Raw genomic sequence first — 20,017 nt, 5'->3', positions numbered from 1 at the left:
TATATATATATATATATATATATATATACATATATATATATATATATATATATATATATATATATATATATATATATATATATATATATATGTATATATATATATATATATATATATATATATATATATATATATATATATATATATATATATATATATATATATATAATTTTATTATTTTAATAATAAATTCAATAAGTTGTATATTTATACTGAAATAATAATTTTTTTAGCATTATTATACATTGTCAAAGTGTTTAAATATGAAATATCCTGAAATATAGTAAAGTCATGGATGACAAAAAATACAAAGATATCTTGCTGAAAATTGGAGTTAATTTGTCGGATAAAGATGTTGAAGCAATTAAATTTTATTATTCAAAACAGATTGGCAATGCTGATCTTGAAAGGATTACAACTGCCATTAAACTAATTCAAACTTTAGAACAACGTATGCTTTTAGGGATCGATTATTGCAGTTCTTTTGTAGAGGTGCTTAAGAAAATCGGAAGGAATGACTTAGTTATTTATTTCTTAGGTAGGTATAACATATAAAAGCATGCAATTTATGAATTGCATGCTTTTATATACTTTTAAAATCTATCTTGTTTATTCATTCTTCCTAATATATATATATATTTATATATATATATATATATATATATATATATATATATATATATATATATATATATATATATATATATATATATATATATATATATATATATAAACATAAAAATGAGGTCGGCAAAAAATTGCCGACCTCATTTTTATGTTTTATGGTCAGACCTTTGTATCAAATAATTTTTGCCCACCTGGTGCCGACCTCTAAAAGATTGAGGTCGGCAAATTATTGCCGACCTCAAATTTCCTAATTCCGAGGATTGTATATATATATATATATATATATATATATATATATACATATTATATTTAGAAATTGTTTTAATATTGTTGTCTTGAAACTTCTACAATGATTCTTAATAAGTTAATTTCGAAAATTATTGAAAAAATTGATAGAAATCAAATACTTGCAATATTAAGAACTGAAATAAGAATTAAAGTTATCGAAATCATAAAAACTGAACTGAAGTTAGCTTCAAGAGCACTGATTGAAGAATCAAGACCTGAATAAAAATGAAAATAGCATTTATTACATCTGGATTAAAGCTCTCGTCCTTTTATTCCCACCCCACATTGTATTAAGCACCTAAGAGTAACTTGAAAGTAATGACACTGGAGTAGCTTTGACCATATCAAAATGTTCCTTTAGTTGTTGCTGACTTTGTTTTCTTGTTTATTTTATAAAATCTGATCTTAAATTTTAGCAATTTAATAAAATTTTACCTGGGATAAGTTGAATTACAAAAATGCATATGTATAGAATAAATTTTTTTTAAAAGTTATCTTGAATAACTTAGTTAGATAAATCACAATGAAATGGATTTTGGTCTTTTCTAAAACATAAATAAAAGACATTGTCAAATTATTATATAAATTTTAATGAGTAAATTTCAAAATTTTATTTACTATACTAAACAAGTTTTGACTTTCTAAATTAATTTTAATAAGTAATAAACAGTTGTTTTATTATTGATCAGTGGCCAACTATTATTTGAGACAATTACTGGTAAAACACATTAATATTTAATAAATTTGTTTGCTATCATATTCTCAATTTTATTATTTTATCACTTTTTTTATTATATGTGTCGCAACATATTTTATATGATGAAGCATTTATTATTTAATTTAGTTTGGGGTTATAAATTTACAGTTTATAAATTAAATAAATTTATAAATTTAAGTTTATAAATGTAAGATACACGATATTATAAATAAGAATATCATAACATGTATAAACAATCTACCTCAAAAAAAAAATTCAAATATATTTAAATTTGTTACTTATAAAACGGAATTATGAACTAAATTTATTCAGGACGACATCTAAAAAAAAATTGAGCTTCATTTTTGTAATTAAATACGCCTCAGAAAACTTGCAATAAAATTGAAAATTAGAGTTGAGTTTTTTTAAAATATTTTAACTGTTTTACTGGGTTCCTTACCTCAAAATATGTGAGTTAACACATTTTTAGCTTTCCGTTGCCCATAAAACAAAAATAAAGACCAAAACCATTTTTCAAAATGGTGGATTTATGTTGTTCCAAGACAAAGTTTGAATATTCATATTTTTGAAACCGTTTGGAATTAGATAACAAAATTTTGGAAATGTTCATAACTTATTAAAATCTTTGAGTGGTATAAAAATCAGTAACATCTGAGACTTAGGGTTGTAAGGTGTGGATGTTATAAAAATCCATTATAAAAAATATATATTAAAGTTTTTAATACCATGTTTATCAAAACAGTTTAATGGCAATTTGAATTGACTTTCTTTTTTTATAACAATTTAATAAATCATTTTTGAATAATAAGTAACTAGCAGTAGTTAGCATTAAAAAAAAAGAAAAGCACACAGGCTAGTACTAGAGTCTTTCTTCTATATATATATACATATATATATATATATATATATATATATATATATATATATATATATATATATATATATATATATATATATATATATATATATATATATATATATATATATATATATATATATATATATGTATATATATATATATGTATATATATATATATATATACATATATATATATATACTATATATATATATATATACATATATATATATATATATACATATATATATACATATATATATATATATATATATACATATATATATATATATATATATATATATATATATATATATATATATATATATATATGTATATATATATATCTATACATATATATATATATATACATATATATATATATATATATATTTATATACATATATATATTTATATTTATAAATATTTATATATAAATATGTATATATATATATATGTATATATATATGTATATATGTATATATATATATTCTTATATATATTTTTATAATTAATTATATATAAATACATGTATATATATTTTTAATGCAGCTGTAGTGCAGTTGTTGAATCTTGAAATCTTTTGGTACTTATGGATACAGGTTCTGGCCTGTTAAGCGCCATTGATTAGGAAGTAGGTGTGAACTTCCTGGTTAAAAGCTTTCAGCAGTGCTCTGTGATAAGAATGTTAGGTCTTCTTGAAGCATCTAACAAGCAAAGAAGTCTGAATGATCTTGGATCACCTAAAACTAAAATATATAATTATATTTTAGGTGTATGTGTTATCTTAAGTCTTCAGATTTGAACAATTAACTTGATTTTCAAACAGTAAAGATGTGTAAATGATCTTTTAGCAAAGGCTAGCGCAGTTGTAAAGCATTTTATTGATTCTTTGTTTTCAATGAACATGCTTCATAAAATTAAGCAACAGCTGAGTTTATCATTACATTCAATTGTACAAGATGTAGTATTATATTGGATCTAAGCATTTTCCATGCTAGGTAACCTAACTTTTTACATGCGAAGGCAACCTAAAATAAAATAACTTTTTTTAAAAGTCAATAATGTAGTTTGTCCTATCTTTTAACTTACTACCAATGGTTGAATTGCTCAATTTATAACTTAACACTATAAAATCAAATATTGAAGAGCATTATATGAAACTAAATAACAATGATTTTAAAAATAAACCTTTCTTTGCTGACTTGTTTGTATTTTTTTTAAATAATGAATACTTCATTGACTGTTGTGGAGGTTTGGGGAAATGAATATAACTAGAAAGAAAAAGAAAATATTTCTCATATTTAAAAGTGAGACTAGTACTGCTGTTACTTCTCATAACGGCTTTCTATTCAAAATAGTTATAAGTATATTTAATCAATATATTTTGAATGATTGATTCATAAATAAACAAAATTTTCAAAAAGTCAAAAATTTTTTTAAACAAAAATGGAAAAAGATGCAATTCAATCTCAAATCAATTCCGTCCTTGTATGGAATACTATTGTTATATCTGGAGCAGATCTTCCAATGATTCCCTTTCTCGTTTAGGCAAGGTACAAAAACGCATTATTAACATAGTTGGACCTGCATTTGCAGCCAACTTTCAACCATTGTTTGTTTATGCGACACAATGGTCTCAAAAAGTAACCAACGGAGCCGTCCAGTCACGTAGATCTGGGAGAAAATAGAAGTAGATTGTAGATGATGTCATTGGGTGAGAATCATAAATGAATGTAAAGACTATTTTGTAGGAGGAAGAAAATTTTAGGACTCAGGGATTAGGTGAACAATAACTCACGCTCTAGTCATACGAAACAAATGATAAAACAATGGTCTATGAGTAAACAAGTCAATATCGATCCGCTGGTTCATTAAAGACAACCATGGCTAAAATTATCGCACCATACAAAAACAATAAAAGAAGTAGATAATAAAATATAAAGTAAAATGATAAAAAAATATAAGTACAAGCAATATAAAAAGAAAAAATAGGCTAGTAAATGTGCTACTATATATGGTCTAAACTCTAGATAACAAACTGAAAACTGATAATCACCTGTGTGAGATAAAAGTATATAAATGTCGTTAATGTAACAAATTCATAATATAAAGCTCACAAAGCGCTATAATACGTGGGTGTAAGAGGTAAAAAAACGTTGGTGCCATGGTAATCAATCAGAATTAAGTAGTGGATAATGGTGATCTCCCTCCTTAGGAATGCACTGCGATCACCAATGACGTTTTGGCAATCTGTTGCAACGACACGCCACTCGTCGGGGGCGTGTCGTTGCAACAGATCTCACCGCCTGCACAACTTTTAACCATTGTCACATTGTTGTATTATTGCTTCTCTTTCTCTTTTCTTTAAATACTTTAATGGGCGCTGTTCTAAAAAGCTAACATCTCTTGTGCCATTTACTAAAAATCATTCTTGTGTTACTTGTTACTCAATAATATCTCATCCTTTTACTGTGTCTATTCCTAAGTGCTCCAAAAATTTTTTTTTTTCTTTTTTTTTTCCCGCAAACATCAGTTCTTTGGATTTCACTTCCTTTTTCTTGTTTTCCTGATTCATATAATTTGCAAACTATTAAATTGTCTGTTTTCTTTCTCATCATTATCTTTATCTTTCTTTATAAACTTTGTATTTTCTCTTCCAGTAACTTCCAATTCTAAAAGTGGTTGTTGGCAGCCTTGTTGGATGTAATGATGTTAAAAAAAAATTGGATCTAAATTAATGCGATAATGGTTGATTTTATCTGAATTAAAGTTCACCAGCCACTGACTGGCTGGTGAATTTTACATGGGTACACATGAGTTCACCCATGCTGTAGCAGAAGTGAAATACTTTTCAAGCTCAAATACCAACTCCAAACAATCGGAAAGTGTTGGCTTCTTATCATGATATAAATAAATGGTAAAATCATCAGCGAACAATGCTACCTTAGATGTGAGAATATCTGAAAGATCGTTAATGTAAATTAAAAAGAGTATAGGGCCAAGGATTGAGCCTTGAGGAACCTTGCAAAATTCACCACTTTGGTCTAAATGTAGCAATTTTGAGTAGCTTTTTTGTATTTATGGATTGTTTTTCTTGTATAATACATATAGTTCCTATAAATTATACAAAAGGAGTTTTTTGTTTATGAATTTTCTTTGCAATGCTTACAAAAACTTTTTTCCCAAGATTAGTTCGACATCACTTAAGTTAATACTTAACTATATGTTTTAATGATTTTGAATGAAGTTCTAGAGATTAAAATTTTGAAGATCTTTTTTTACTCTTTCTGTTTTTTAACATATTTAAACATATAAAGTGCTCATCATTTTGTTTACCTTAATTAATTTCTTTTCTTTTTTTCATTTTCTTTTTTTTCTGGGATATTCTTGTCTGGCAATCTTTTGTTTACAATATTTGCAGACTTTCTTGCCAGGAGGATATGTAAACTTTTTTTAATCGTAACTTTTTACTCTTTAATTGTAACTGCGTCAAGATTTTCTAAAATAAAAGAGTTGCATAAAGCTTGTTATCCATTTGTCTAAAACTTTAATTTGTTTCAATTTAAAATAATAGAATATTTAACTTTTACATTTACTTTCTTATGATTTTATTTGTGTTAAATGTATCAAGGTTTCTGCAAGATTAAATTTAAAATTTCCGCAATTAGTTTTTTTTTAATTTTAATTAAGCAATTTTTTGTCATTCATAAAAATATTTATTAAGGGTCATCTATAAAGTAGGTCGAGCTAAATTTAATTTTCAAATAAAGGTATAATCATTTGCTCTCTTGCATGGAGATTTTCATTAAACATAAAGCACTTATTTCTATTTTAAGGTAAGATTTTGGGTGATTCAATAAATGGTTAAAGTATATCACAGTAAATTTTTCTATAAACTGCGAGCAGTTTTTAGTTTCATCACCCCTTTTCCCTGATAGTACCATGCTCAATTTGTTTCTTAGGGTAGCAGCCTTATTTGTCAAGATTTGTTTTTCGGAGTTATGAGTTGAGAGAGGATTGTAACTACACTATAGTATCCTCTTCTATTATAGTAGTCCTCTTGGCCTTGGCGAAGGGAACAACATTAAAAGAATAATAAGAAAAAACAACCAGTTAAGTTAGTACAGATAGTACTTAGTTGTTAAATCTACCTAACATGCTCCAAAACATTTGCAAAAGTTATCCATAGCAATGTTTCTATTTATTAGTCTTCCTACCATTATTAGCAAAGTCTTAAAATCCTTAGTTAACAAACATAAAATATCTAATTATATAGAAAAGTTATATTGTGCATTAGGTTCCAATCTCCTCATTAATTTTGCTTCAAATAGTTTATCCGGAAAGGTTTTCAAATTATTGAACTATCATTCACTACTGATCTTTCAAAGAAATCATATATACAATATATTGCAAAGTTATCACCTGCTTATTTGACTCTATTGATCATGGATGCCATTTCCTTTGATTACTGATTCAATTCTCTTCTCTATAAGTCTTTAATTCCTCTCTTGTTCAAATGGAATAATGTTGTCATATTATTCATATGGAATATGGTTGTCAAATTGTTCATATGGAATAATGTTGTCATATTTTCGTTGGTTCTCTAGTTACTAAGCCTAATCCTGTCTCTTTGTTGGCATTTCTTTTTCACCTCTATTAATACTGCTATCAATCATAATTGTTTATACTCCCCATTCCTTTAGCTTTGACAGTTCCTTCATATTCTAAAACTTTTGTTTATTTAGTATTTTTCTTCAAATATTGATTTTTTTCCTTATACATCATTTGGTATTTTCACTTGCTTTGATGTTTTTCCAACTCATAAAATTTGCAGTCATTTGTATACTGCTTTCTTGAACTTCTTGTTTTTCTTTCTTTCTTGAACTTCTATTCTGAACTTTCTTTTTTGGTTTTATTAACTAAGGTATTTTATTATAGTAACAATAATGATGATGATTTTCATTATAATTATTGTGACTTGACCAAAATAAGTTTTTGAAGATATAGAAATCTCACATTCTGCCTTTGATTGTAATTTTATGTTTTTGATGTCAGGGAACTTTTATGATACCTTTGATAATTTATGATAACCTCCTATGAAACTTATGATAACCTCCTATGAAACTTATGATAACCTCCTATAAACAATATGATAACCTCCTATGAACCATATGATAATCTATTATAAACCTTATGATAACCTCTTAAGATCCTTATGAAAACCTCCTATGGACTTTATGATAACCTCTTTTGAACCTTATGATAATCTCATATGAAACTTATGTTAACTTTCTATGAACCTTATGATAACCTTATATGAACCTTATGATAACCTCGTATGAACCTTGTGATAACCTCCTATGATCCTTATGATAATCTCCTGTGAATCTCTTGATAACGTCCTATTAACTTTATGATAACCTCCTATGAACCATATGATAACCTCTTATTAATCTTATGATTATAATCATTGATACTTTGATGTTATTTATCTTTTTTTTTTATTTTGCTAAAGATTTTTAAAGCTTAATTTAATTTTTAGTAAGGATTTCTTTAATAAATTTTAACTAAAATAAATTTTATAAAAAATTTCAGTAAAAAAAAGAAAGGTTTTTATAAGTAATAACTTTAATCAGTTATAATTAAAAAGTTTGTGTCAAATATAACTTTAACTCAAAATAAACTTTTGTTTAACTTCAATCCTAATAACTACCAATAAAAATTATAAAAATTACTTTAATTCATAATATTCACTATATAATATTTACTAAACATATTCCTAATATTTTATTTTACCAGAATGTTTATATTTAGATGTTTTAGTTATGCATTATTATTAAACATTTTTAAAAGTTTAAAAATTAACAAGTAAATTAAAAGATCAGACGAAGTTGTTTAACTTTCTCTAGCCTTTTTTATTTGTTTACGTTTTTTACATTTGTTTTTTAATGTTATTCTCCATATAATCTCCATATAATCTCCATATATCTCTCTATATAATTCCATATATCTCTCTATATAATTCTCTATAAACCCATATAATTCTCCATATAATCTCCATATATAACTCCAGAGGAGGTAAATAACATTAAAAAGGTAGAGAAGTAAATTTTTTGTGACTTTTAAATCTGGAAAAGGACTCCGGATTTAAAAGTCACAAAAAAATTACTTTTTCATAGTTTTTGGTATCCAGGAGCTCTAAAAAGGGTACATCCCTGGTAGTACCGCGCTCAACTTGTTTCTCAGTGCAGCGACCTTGTTCGTCAAGGTTTGTCATTCGGAGTTATAGAGTTGAGAGAGGGTTATAACCACAATTAAGAGGTATCCTGAAGAATAAAATAGGTATGTTTTGGGGACACCCTAATATATATATGTATATATATATATATATATATATATATATATATATATATATATATATATGTATATATATATATATATATATATATATATATACATATATATATATATATATATATGTATATATATATATATATATATATATGTATATATATATATATATATATATATACATATATATATATATATATATATATACATATACACCCTAATATATACATGTATATATTTGAACACCCTAATATATACATGTATATATTAGGGTGTTCAAATGTATATGTTTTTGGGACACCCTAATATATATATATATATATATATATATATATATATATATATATATATATAAATATATATATAACTTTTATCTTTAGAAGATAAAAGTTAGATAAGTGTTTTTTACTAATTAATTATTGCTCTGTTCTTTAAGAACATTGAGCACTCTATTTGTAAAATACACTAACATAATTTACATAAATATATATATATATATTTATATTCGTAAAAATTCATCCATTTAAAACAAGGTTCGAATTTACTAAATATTCTTTTATATGCTATCGTTTTGCAACATTCTTTTTTTTTTCGTTTTTTTTGTTGTTATTTCTGATCAAATTAATCAAGTTTTTTCGTTTTTTCTGTTGTTATTTCTGATCAAATTAACCAATAATAAGCCCTCTCTTTTTATCCATCATTTTTATAGGTGTTGTTGGTGACTTTAATGGTCATTACACTGAATGGCTTGGCTCTAGTGTCAATGACTCTACAGGCGTTAAGGCTCACAACTTTTGCCTTTCCTATTCTTTAACTCAAATGGTCAACTTTTCAACCTGTTTTCTAATTAACCTGTATCATTTACCTTCTCTACTCGACCGATGTCTTGCTTCCGATCCTAGTCAGTTCTCAATGTCTCCACATTCACCCTTAGGTGCTATTATCTCATTCTTCTTCATCATAAGAATCCCCTTATCATCATACTTTTTTAAACAACTGTAAAGCTGACTGGGACTCTCTCCTTGATTTTCTTTGTGATTGCACTTGGGTAGAAATCTTATAAATGTTCTTCTTACATAACTTTTTGGATTCAAGCTGGCATGGAATATTTTATTTCTTTCTGATAATTCTATGTCAAGCCTTACTCTTCTACATTTTCCTCACATTGTTCTGTTGCAATTTCCTATTACAGTTTCCAGAAAACAGATGTCTGTTTACTATTGCTAAAAACCATTATAAAAAGGTTTCGTCTAATGCCAAAGCCCGCTATTCCCTGGTTACGAGTTCTTGAATTTTTATTCAAAAATTAGACTCTCGTGACTTCTAGAGTATCTTTAACAGTATTAATAATAAGGGCAAATCTGTTATTCGACCTCTCTTGTATGGTTCAGTATTTATCACCTCACCAAAAGACAAAGCTGAATTGATTGCTATGAACGTTTCATCAATATCATTTCTTGATTTCACTAGTTGCGTTCTACTTGATATTGGCGATTAACAATTTGATCCATTGCTTGACATTTGTATTACTCCAGCTTCTGTATCGAAAGCAATTTCCTGCTTAGACTTTTACAATATACCTGTTGTAGTCTTGCGGAAGTGTTCTTTGGAGCTGTTGCCTATACCTTCAAAACTATTTAACAAGTGCTTATTTGAATATTGTTTTCCAGCAGGAAGGAAAGCAGCACCTGTTATCTCTATTTTCAAAAATTGTGAGTTCAAAAATCTCAAATCCGTCCTTGTATGGATTACTGTAGCCATATCTGGGGTGGATCTTCCAATGGTGTCCTTTCTCTTTTAGACAAGGTGCAAAAACGCATGGTAAACGTAGTTTGACCCGCTCTTGCAGCCAGCCTCCAACCATTATCGCATCGTCTTGTGTTGCTTCTCTTTCTCTTTTCTAAAAATACTATAGCAGACACCGCTCTAAAAAGCTAGTATTTCTTAAGTTATCTACTAAAATTCATTCTTGTGTTAATCGTCATTCAATTAATTCACATTCTTTTACTGTGACAATTGCTCAAAAAACTCTTATTTTTTCAGTTTTTTTCGTCAAACATCAATTCTTTGAAATTCACTTTCTTCATCTTGCTTTTTTGATTCATATAATTTGCAATCTTTTAAGTTGTTTGCTAGTTGTTATCTTGCTCTATAAACTTCATCTTTTCTCTCCTTTTTTGTTAGATCGCAAACTTTTTTTTATTGATAAACATAATACCATGTTTGTTGCTCATATTGGAAAAAGTCTCCGTTCTTATCAAACACTAATATCAAACTACTTTCTAAAATTAAACTTCTTAATAATATCAAACTTCCTACTAATGCTACCTTAAGGAAGACTGAGATTATTTATGTGATTTTTATTTGGTTTTTAGGCTAATATATTTTATTGTTGTGAAAATTGTGGTTTCTTCTTTAATTTTTGGACACAGACATGAATGTATCTTTTCTTTCTTCTTTTAAGTTTCAAGTCAAGTTTCACTTGACCCTTTGTTTTTTTTTTTCTCTTGTGCAACTGCTATAGGTCTACTTGAAGCACCTTAATAACTAATTTTTATTTTTATTTTTAGATGAATGTGTGATCCATACTTTCCAAATATATACAACTGACAATGTCAAAAATGCATATCAGTCTGACATGCTTTTTGAAACATCAAAGAATGTGAATGATTTTATTGCTAAGGCTTGATTGTCACGATTGTCAAACATTTATACCTTCATTTATGGAATGTTACATAAAATTTAGCAAGTGATAAATTTACCATTACATTCAGTTATACAAGATGAAGTAACATGGTGATAGAACTCATCGTTTTACATGCAAAGGCAGCGTAAAAGAAAACAAAAATTTTTTATTAGAAATTATAAATGCAAAATCTAAAATCTTACAGCAATAATGAGTAAACAATATATACAATGAATATTTTAATTTTTAAACATTATAAGACAGCAAAATTATTGGGCATGAGAGTGTCTTGAATTAATTTATTAGAATTTTAATGGAAGCAGACCTTATGTAATTTTCATGTGCATAAAAGTGCAGGTGGAAAGAGGATTTAGTTTAAATGTTTTCCAGCTTCACTCATTAAAAAAAACTTGAACATTTTTACAGTCCAAGATTTGATCTGAATTATGTCATATCATATAAGATAAGAAATACACCATAAAGTCAAATATTGAAGAGCAATACATGAAACTAAACAACACTAAAAAACACATTTTAAAAGTAAACCTTTAATTACTCATGTGTGTAATAGTTTTAAAAATTATGAATAAACAATGTGTACAGTAAGTAAAAAAGTAGTTTTTGATTTTAGCTTACTAGCTAGTAGACTAATGGGAGTACACTCAGCTCACAAAATATAGGTTTGCAGTTTAAATCCACCTGCCTACTATAAGTCTTCATCTGACGATCTTTTTAAACAATGTTTGTGCTTTTGAGTTTAAAGCTGAATTGTGAATAAAATAAAAGTTGAAAAAAAACTTTCTTTGACTGTAGTAGAGTCATAGACTCTGGAGCCTTAAAGAGTTGGATTTAGTTGAAAATAAAAGTTGAAAAAAAAGTTAGATTAGTTTTTTTGACTGTAGTAGAGTCGTAGACTCTGGAGCCTTAAGTTGTTGAACTTAGTTGAAAATAAAGCCAAAAAACTTGAAAAGTGAGACTATAATTAATGTTACTTTAAAAAAAGTTTTTTGTTTAACATCATTAAAATTACACTCAATGTATATATATTTTGAAATTCCTTAATAAATAAAATTCTATTAAATTCTTAAGATTTGCTTTCATTCTTTCATTTTGTTTTACCATTATAATATCATTGTTGTCAAATTCTTTTATTTTCATTAAATAGTTCCAGTAATTGTTCAAGTGGTTATTACAATTACAAGTGGATGAGCACCATGTCTGATGCTTCTAACAAAACATATTTTTATATAAAGTGACTCATGGGTGAACTAGCACATTACCAGAGGTCCAAATAGTTTGTAATTATTGTTAGACTAGTTTACTGGTTAGTAGAATAGTGGTAATAAAAATACAATAACAAAGAAACATAATTTCTTATTGAGGTATTTTATTGAGATACGGAGTTTTTTTCAAAATTTTCCTTAAAATAATAAATTTATATTTTACTTGAATGAAAGAAAAATAGATATGCAAGATAAAAATATATTAGTTAAGATATATTAGAAAAATTTATATAATAAGATTTAATTTTCCTTAAAATAATAAATTTATATTTTACTTATATGAAAGAAAAATAAAAGAGAAACAAGATAATAATATATTTATATATTATTATCTTCTAGATAATAATATATTTATATATAGTTAAGATATATTAGAAAAACTTATATAATGAGATTTAAGTAATTAGAAAAATTTAGATAATAAGATATAAGTATTTAATAAATACAGTTGATTAAAGTTGATAACTAGTTTTAAAAAATTCAAAAATGAAAGTTAAAACTATTTTCATTTTCTTAAAATATCAATGATTGTATTTTTATTTGTATTTGGAAAATTCTGATAACATATATTTGTATTTAAGAATTTAGAATTACTGTATTGTTATTTGACCAAATGTATTTTACCCCAACACTGGTTAATAGTCATAACTTTAATATATCATTTAGAAACATTAAATTCATCAGAAATAGACAGTCGCATTTCTGCCAAGAAAGATAGTTTTAATACTGCTGTTTTTTTTTTTTTTTTTAATTTACTTAAAACTTAGAAAGATCAAGTTTATCAGAAATAGAGACCTGTAGAATTCTTAATAAATGAATATTAACGATTGGGTTACATATATTTGGACCAAAGAATCTGATTCTGAGATTTTATGTTTGTCATTCTAACCCAGGAAATAGGAGGACTGTTATTGGAAAAAGGCATTTAGGGTTTCTTTTATTATATTTTATTTAATTTTATATTAATATAAGTTTAAATATAAAAATATTTAAAAAAACTTGATTAGAATAAACTTTTTTGTTATCATTATTATACTGATTGATTCTAAGGAGTATAATGAACTTAAATACAAATCAGATTGACTCTCTTTTGGACTAAAAAATCAATCTAACATTTTTTTGATATCAGTGTTATCACCACTAGAAGCAGGAGAATCATAGAGTACTCAATCAAGCGGTATCAAGGAGTAATTTTAACCTCCACGTTCTGCTCAGACCATGTATGAGTCTGTAGGCCCAGAATGAGGTATATTCTGAGCCTACATACTCATATACAATAACAATATCAGATTTTCAAAAAGAATATGGTAAGTTGCAATTTTTTGCCAGTTTACTAAGAGTTGGTTGAAAATACCTCTTCACACTAATGCTACTTTCCTTTGCTTTCACTAGAGTAACAGGACTAGTATAAATAATTGAGTTAGAGATTTGATTAGTCTAGATTACTAGGTTGTTTGCATCTTTAATTTAAAGGGAAACCAATAGAAACCAATTTTATTTGTTTCCTTTAATTCAGCATCATCAGAATCAGAAAACTGATGTTCATAAATATGGTTTTCAGACACATCAAGGTCAAATTTACCATCAACATATACAGTCTGATGATTTTTAGCATTAAGCTAGAATATATTCCAGCAGAAACTCAACAGTATCTTTGACAATACTGCTGACAGGGATAAAGTTTGCTTGTCATCACTGCCTTATTTATTATGTAGCAAAGTTTAAAGACATCCACATCATTGTATCTCAGCTCTTAAGGAAAAAATATATAATATTTTTATAAGCATTATAAGTATTTTAAAAGCATTTCTTAAAATAATAAATATCACCCAATATATTTATGAAAATCATATATATGCATCATTCAAGCAATTAAAGTTTTCGATGTTCGTAAATAATGTATATTTAGTTGTAATATTTTTAAAACTTAACCTGATATTCATAGAAAGAAATAAGTTATACACTAAAGGAGTACTGATATGTTGATTTTAACTCCTTTCCCCATCAATGATCACATCTCTCTTGAACTTCTTTTAAGAATGTTGACTCATCTATTCCCTATTCATTAGTATGTTTTCTGTGATATACACAAAATCATCTAGAATTTTGCTGTAACTTAATTTCTCAGCTTGATCACTTAATTTAATAAATATGTATTTCAATACGAAGTTAGCTAAGATTAAAGAAATATATATTTTAAAGTCGTGTTTTTTTTATTTTGTGTCAAAACAAACGTGTAAAACTTTTCTGGGCACTTTTAACTTGCAATTTGGAGCCAAATATTTATTTTAGAAAAATATAGAAAAATAAAACAATTTTTATTTAAGCCTTTTTTATTTCCTACCCTTTTTTGTGACTTAAGCTCACTTTTCTTCTGTTTCACCAACCGATCCTGCTGCTGCAGTTGGATTACCAGCCAACAGAACTTTGACCTCCGCTTTCTGAGCTTTCCACAAAATGTTTTCTTACTTTTCCTTAAAAAAACTTTACTTTAGTAAATTTGATTAAATTTCCCTAAGATTGTTTTTATTAATTTCCTTTTCTTCATCAAAAGATATATTGTGTATTCCTTTAACTTTTTTTTACAGTTAGTTTTTTTTTTTTTTAAATTTTTTTATTTACTTTGTTATTCACCTCCTTAAGGCCGAGAAGGCCACTACAGATCAGGGGGCTACTTAATAGTGGTTATAACCCTTTCTCAACTCTATAACTCCGAAACACGAACCTTGACAAACAAGGCCGCTGCGCGGAGAAACAAGTTCAGCGCGGTACTACCAGGGAAGTGGTGGGGATATAACTCGGAAACTCTAGCTTATGAAGCGAGCGCTTTACCACTACACCACTACCGCATTTTTACTTTTGTCAAAAAAACCTAACCTAAGTATACTTTTGTTTTTCACTTTTGTCAAAAAAACCTAACCTAAGTTTACTTTTGTCAAAAAAACCTAACCCTGGTTTTCCATTTTTTATAAAATTTTTATAAAATTTTATATTTTCCATTAAAAAGTTTATTTCTAAAATTATAGATTCTTTTTAAAATATAAGGAAACTGTTTTTTCTGTGCCTATAATATACTGAAAAACACGGTAAAGTTATTCTGTAAATTGAAATGTAAAAATAGTTAAGTAAAAAAGATTTACATAATGAAGCAACTAAATTTACTAACTCTGATTGCATATATTTTTGAATTTGGAAATAAAATAATTTAGAAATAGTATGTTTATATTTGATTAAATCTTTCTTCCCTATGCTTGTTAATAGTAATAATTTCGCTATATTTTTTAGAGATATCAAGTTCATTAGAAACAGATAACAGAGTTTCTGTCAAAAAAGGTAATTATAATACTGTTTTTTTTTTTAATTTACTTAATATTTAATTTATTTCAAAACAATATTCAACAATTGAGTATCTGCGTGTTCATTTAAAAAGTATAATAAAAACAAGTTTGAGTTGTTTCATTTATTTGTTTAACTTTTATTTTATTTTCTTATATAAGAATGTGTTACGTTGAAAGAGTAAGATTACTTACTATTTTTGTAATGCACTTTTGAATATAATTTTTTTTGTACTTTATAATTTTTATCAAATTTATAGTCTCAAAGTTTTAACTTTTTTTATAAACAATACTTTTAAAAGCATTTTTAATGAAATTTTATTAATAATAATTAACCAAAGATCCATACAGAACACAAACATTCAAATATATAAAGTGACTTACGGATGAACAAACAACATTCCAAAAGCCCATACAGAATAAAAACACACAGATATATAAAATGGGTTTAAATTTAAATTAAAAAGCACACTCACAACTTTTCATCAGCAGTATTGTGAAGCAGTTCCGCATCCTCTTCAAAGATTAATTTTACCTTTTTAGTTTAACCATAAAAGTTTGCTTTCAAATGATTTGCATGGTTTTTTCCCAGGTAAATCTTGCTTTACAAATTTACTTGAAAGCCAAGATATTGTAACTCTAGCAAAGGATCAAGATTATCCTCTTGATATCCTCTTTACTGACTTTTCTAAACCATTTGTCAGAGTTCACCAAAGAAAACTTATATTAAAAATTAAAATGTACGGTATAATGGGATTCGTTCTTAAATGGATTGAGTTTCTTTTATCAAATAGAAGGCAAAGAGATGTTCTTGAAAACATTGCTTCTACGTGGCTTAATGTTTTAGTTTGTGTATGGCAAGGATCTGTTCTCGGACCAATATTGTTTTTAATTTAGATCAATGATCTTCTGGACAAACTAAAAAATCAATGCAAGCTCTATGCTGATGATTGCAAAGTTTTCCACATAATCCGTGATAACAGTAGTAATGATCTACAGGATAAATAAATTTTATTTTTAATTGGTGCCATAACTGACTTATGCAACTAAATATAGATAAAAATTTTATAAAAAAAAAACAAACATGTAAATAAAAGTAATAAGTTAAATAAAAATATCAATAAGTATTACATTTTCTGATTATCAATTGAGTACTGTGGATTGTGTAAATGATCTTGGTATCATGTTTAAAAGCAATCTGAAATATGGTCATCATTTATCTGAGTGTGTTTCTAAAGCAAATAGAACTTAAGGTCATATCCAACACATGTTTCCATTTTTAAATGCTGACATTGTTTTATGTTTCGCTAGTACACCCTTATCTAGAATATGCGTCTTTTATTTGAAATCCATTTTTAAAAAAAGACATTAGTCTTATTGAAGGAGTACAACATAGAGCAAGAAAACTAATTCCAGGATATTCTGAGCCTCCTAATGAGGAAAGATTAAATAGACTTAATTTAACAACATTACCTATGAGAAGAGAAGAAAGCCATTTAATTAACTTTTTAAAATGTTTTAATAATTCTTTTCAGCTAAATACAGTGGCTTCCTTAAGGAACTTTTGTCAACCAACTGGACCAGCTGGAAGTGTTTACGACTATATCCACAATCATAGATACACTTCTGAGATCTCTAGATATAGATACACTTCTGAGACTCGAGTAGATAGAATTTTTTTACCAATCGTGTTATTCCAATATGAAACAATTTTCCGTTTGATGTGGGACTTAATTATTCAATGTTAAACTTTAAAAAAAGATGAACTTTATTATGTGAATTAAAATTTCAACTTCTAGTTTTTAAACTTGCTGCTAAAGTGGATTACCACTCAGTGATCATTTGCTCACTGCAGCAATTAGATAAATAAATAGATAAAATTTATGTTAATTAAAAAGTCTATATAAATCCATCTGTAGTGAAGATGATTACTGTGTTAAAGTGATTTTACACCTCTACCATGGGGTGGTGTAAGATTAATAAAAAAGTGAATTCATTAAGTATGTAAATTGAGAAAATTGCAATCAGTAAGAAATTATAATTTTATAAGCTTGACAATTCCCCTCAGTTTATGTATAAAGAAACTACTTTTTTATAGGCATAATTTTTCTAGAACTTTTATCAGAATAGTTCTGTTTTGAAAGTTTTTTTTTTTTAACTTTAATGATATTCGAAAATAATTATACTCACCTCAACTTTGGAAAAAATCAGAAACGCTCTAAAAAATTCCAAAATGAAGTCAACTTAATTTTTGCCATTCATTCAAAAGTGTTTACAGGTAATTTTTTTGATTAGCGACTTTTGTCTGCAATAAATGGTAAATATATAAGCAGCTTGTTGCACTTTAGAAATCAAGTATGTATAAAAAATATTTAGTCCATTTGCCCAAAAACTCCGATTTAAACCCACAGTTAGGGAGTACTATGTCTCAAATTTAAAATTGTTTGCTATCTTCTGAAATTAATGCTTAATAGTATTTTATAAGACTTCCAAAGTACATATGGGGTATTAAATTGTTTGATGCCTTTTAAAATTAATGCTTAATAGTTTTTTATAAGACTTTTCATAATATATATGGGGTATTAAAGACTTCTATAATAAAAATTTTTTTTTTTTTTAAAAAGTCAAAATTAAGAAGGCAAACAACTTGTTTTAGTACGTTTCTATTTTATAAACTAGTTAACAATTAAAAAAATATATATCTTTCAATCTATTTTTAATATGATAGAAGGCTTGGTAAGGAAGGCAAGCGACTTCAAATATTTATATGAATACGCAAATAGTATTTTGTTTTGACAATTGAACCACAGTTTTTAACAAATGCTCTGAAAAAATTGGATTTTAATTACAATGAAAAAAAATAACTTTGACATGTTTATCTTTACTAACAAATTTATATTAGCAAGATGCTTTTGAATAAAATAGCTAATTATTTTGAATTAAAGTAGTAAATTAATAATTAAATTAATTTTGAATCTCAGCTTTATTTTTTATACTGTAAAGTATACATATCACAACAGTAACTTTACGAAACTGTAAATTACAAAATCAAATATTCTTTACTACAAAAAGTTAATAAACTGTTTACTTTCTGTAACTTGATAAGAAAGCATAAGATAAAGCAATGAATTAGCTTTATCAACTAACATCTATAGTACTCACGGTTAGGGTTAACCTTGAGGGTTAGGGTTAACCCTTCTCAGGGTTAGGGTTAACCCTGATAAGTTTCATTTTTTATTACTAATCTAATGATGAGCTCAACTTTTTTCATTTCTGATTCTAAATCCTAATTTTTTAATTAAATTATTTTAATTAAAGTGGGAGTTGTTTGAAGTTTTATTTATATTACTTAATTATATAAGGTTTTTTTATAAGTAAAATGAAAAAAAGTCAAAATTATTTTTAAAAATTTTGTTGGGAAATGTTTTTAATTTAATACCTAGTTAATTTATGAATTTTTTTGAAATCCATAAAATGTAATTTCATAAAAGTATGCGAAATCCAAAAGAAAAAACACAAAAAGATGGAAAAAAACAAAAAAAACTAACAATTCTATTTTTGTTAATAAGCTTTATAACTAATAATTTAATATCTCACGACCAGAAGGTAAGGCATTGATAAGGGTGGTAGCCCTCCTAAAAAGATGAAATGACTCTTGGATCAAACCAAGAAAAGAAAGTGAGAGAACTAATTGCTTTTGCAATTAAGCAATTCAAGACAGAGCTAATGGAGAGGATTGACAATCTGGAGCAAATTGTCATTGATAAAAAAGTTGTAATCAATAAAATGAAATTGAAACTTAAAAACCTTGAGAAAAACAAAGTTTGTTTAAATGACACAAACATTAAGATTTCAAAATACCGCCAACA

General features: G+C 26.2%; 1 protein-coding gene across 2 annotated transcripts in view; it reads left to right on the top strand.

The window, feature by feature from the left end:
• Nucleotides 1-231: 231 nt before the first annotated feature.
• The window catches only part of LOC136075036 (NACHT, LRR and PYD domains-containing protein 4B-like), a 75,893-nt gene continuing 56,107 nt past the window's right edge, over nt 232-20,017 (top strand). For both annotated transcript variants that reach the window (XM_065787258.1, XM_065787257.1), the window contains exons 1-2: nt 232-538; nt 16,099-16,146. In XM_065787258.1, the coding sequence (XP_065643330.1) occupies nt 292-538; nt 16,099-16,146 (295 nt within the window). In that variant the 5' untranslated portion in view covers nt 232-291. The remainder of the gene's footprint in view (nt 539-16,098; nt 16,147-20,017) is intronic.

This window comes from Hydra vulgaris, chromosome 01, assembly GCF_038396675.1.
Source record: "Hydra vulgaris chromosome 01, alternate assembly HydraT2T_AEP".
Classification (NCBI taxonomy): Eukaryota; Metazoa; Cnidaria; class Hydrozoa; order Anthoathecata; family Hydridae; genus Hydra; species Hydra vulgaris.
This window is presented reverse-complemented; position numbering and strand designations above follow the sequence as displayed.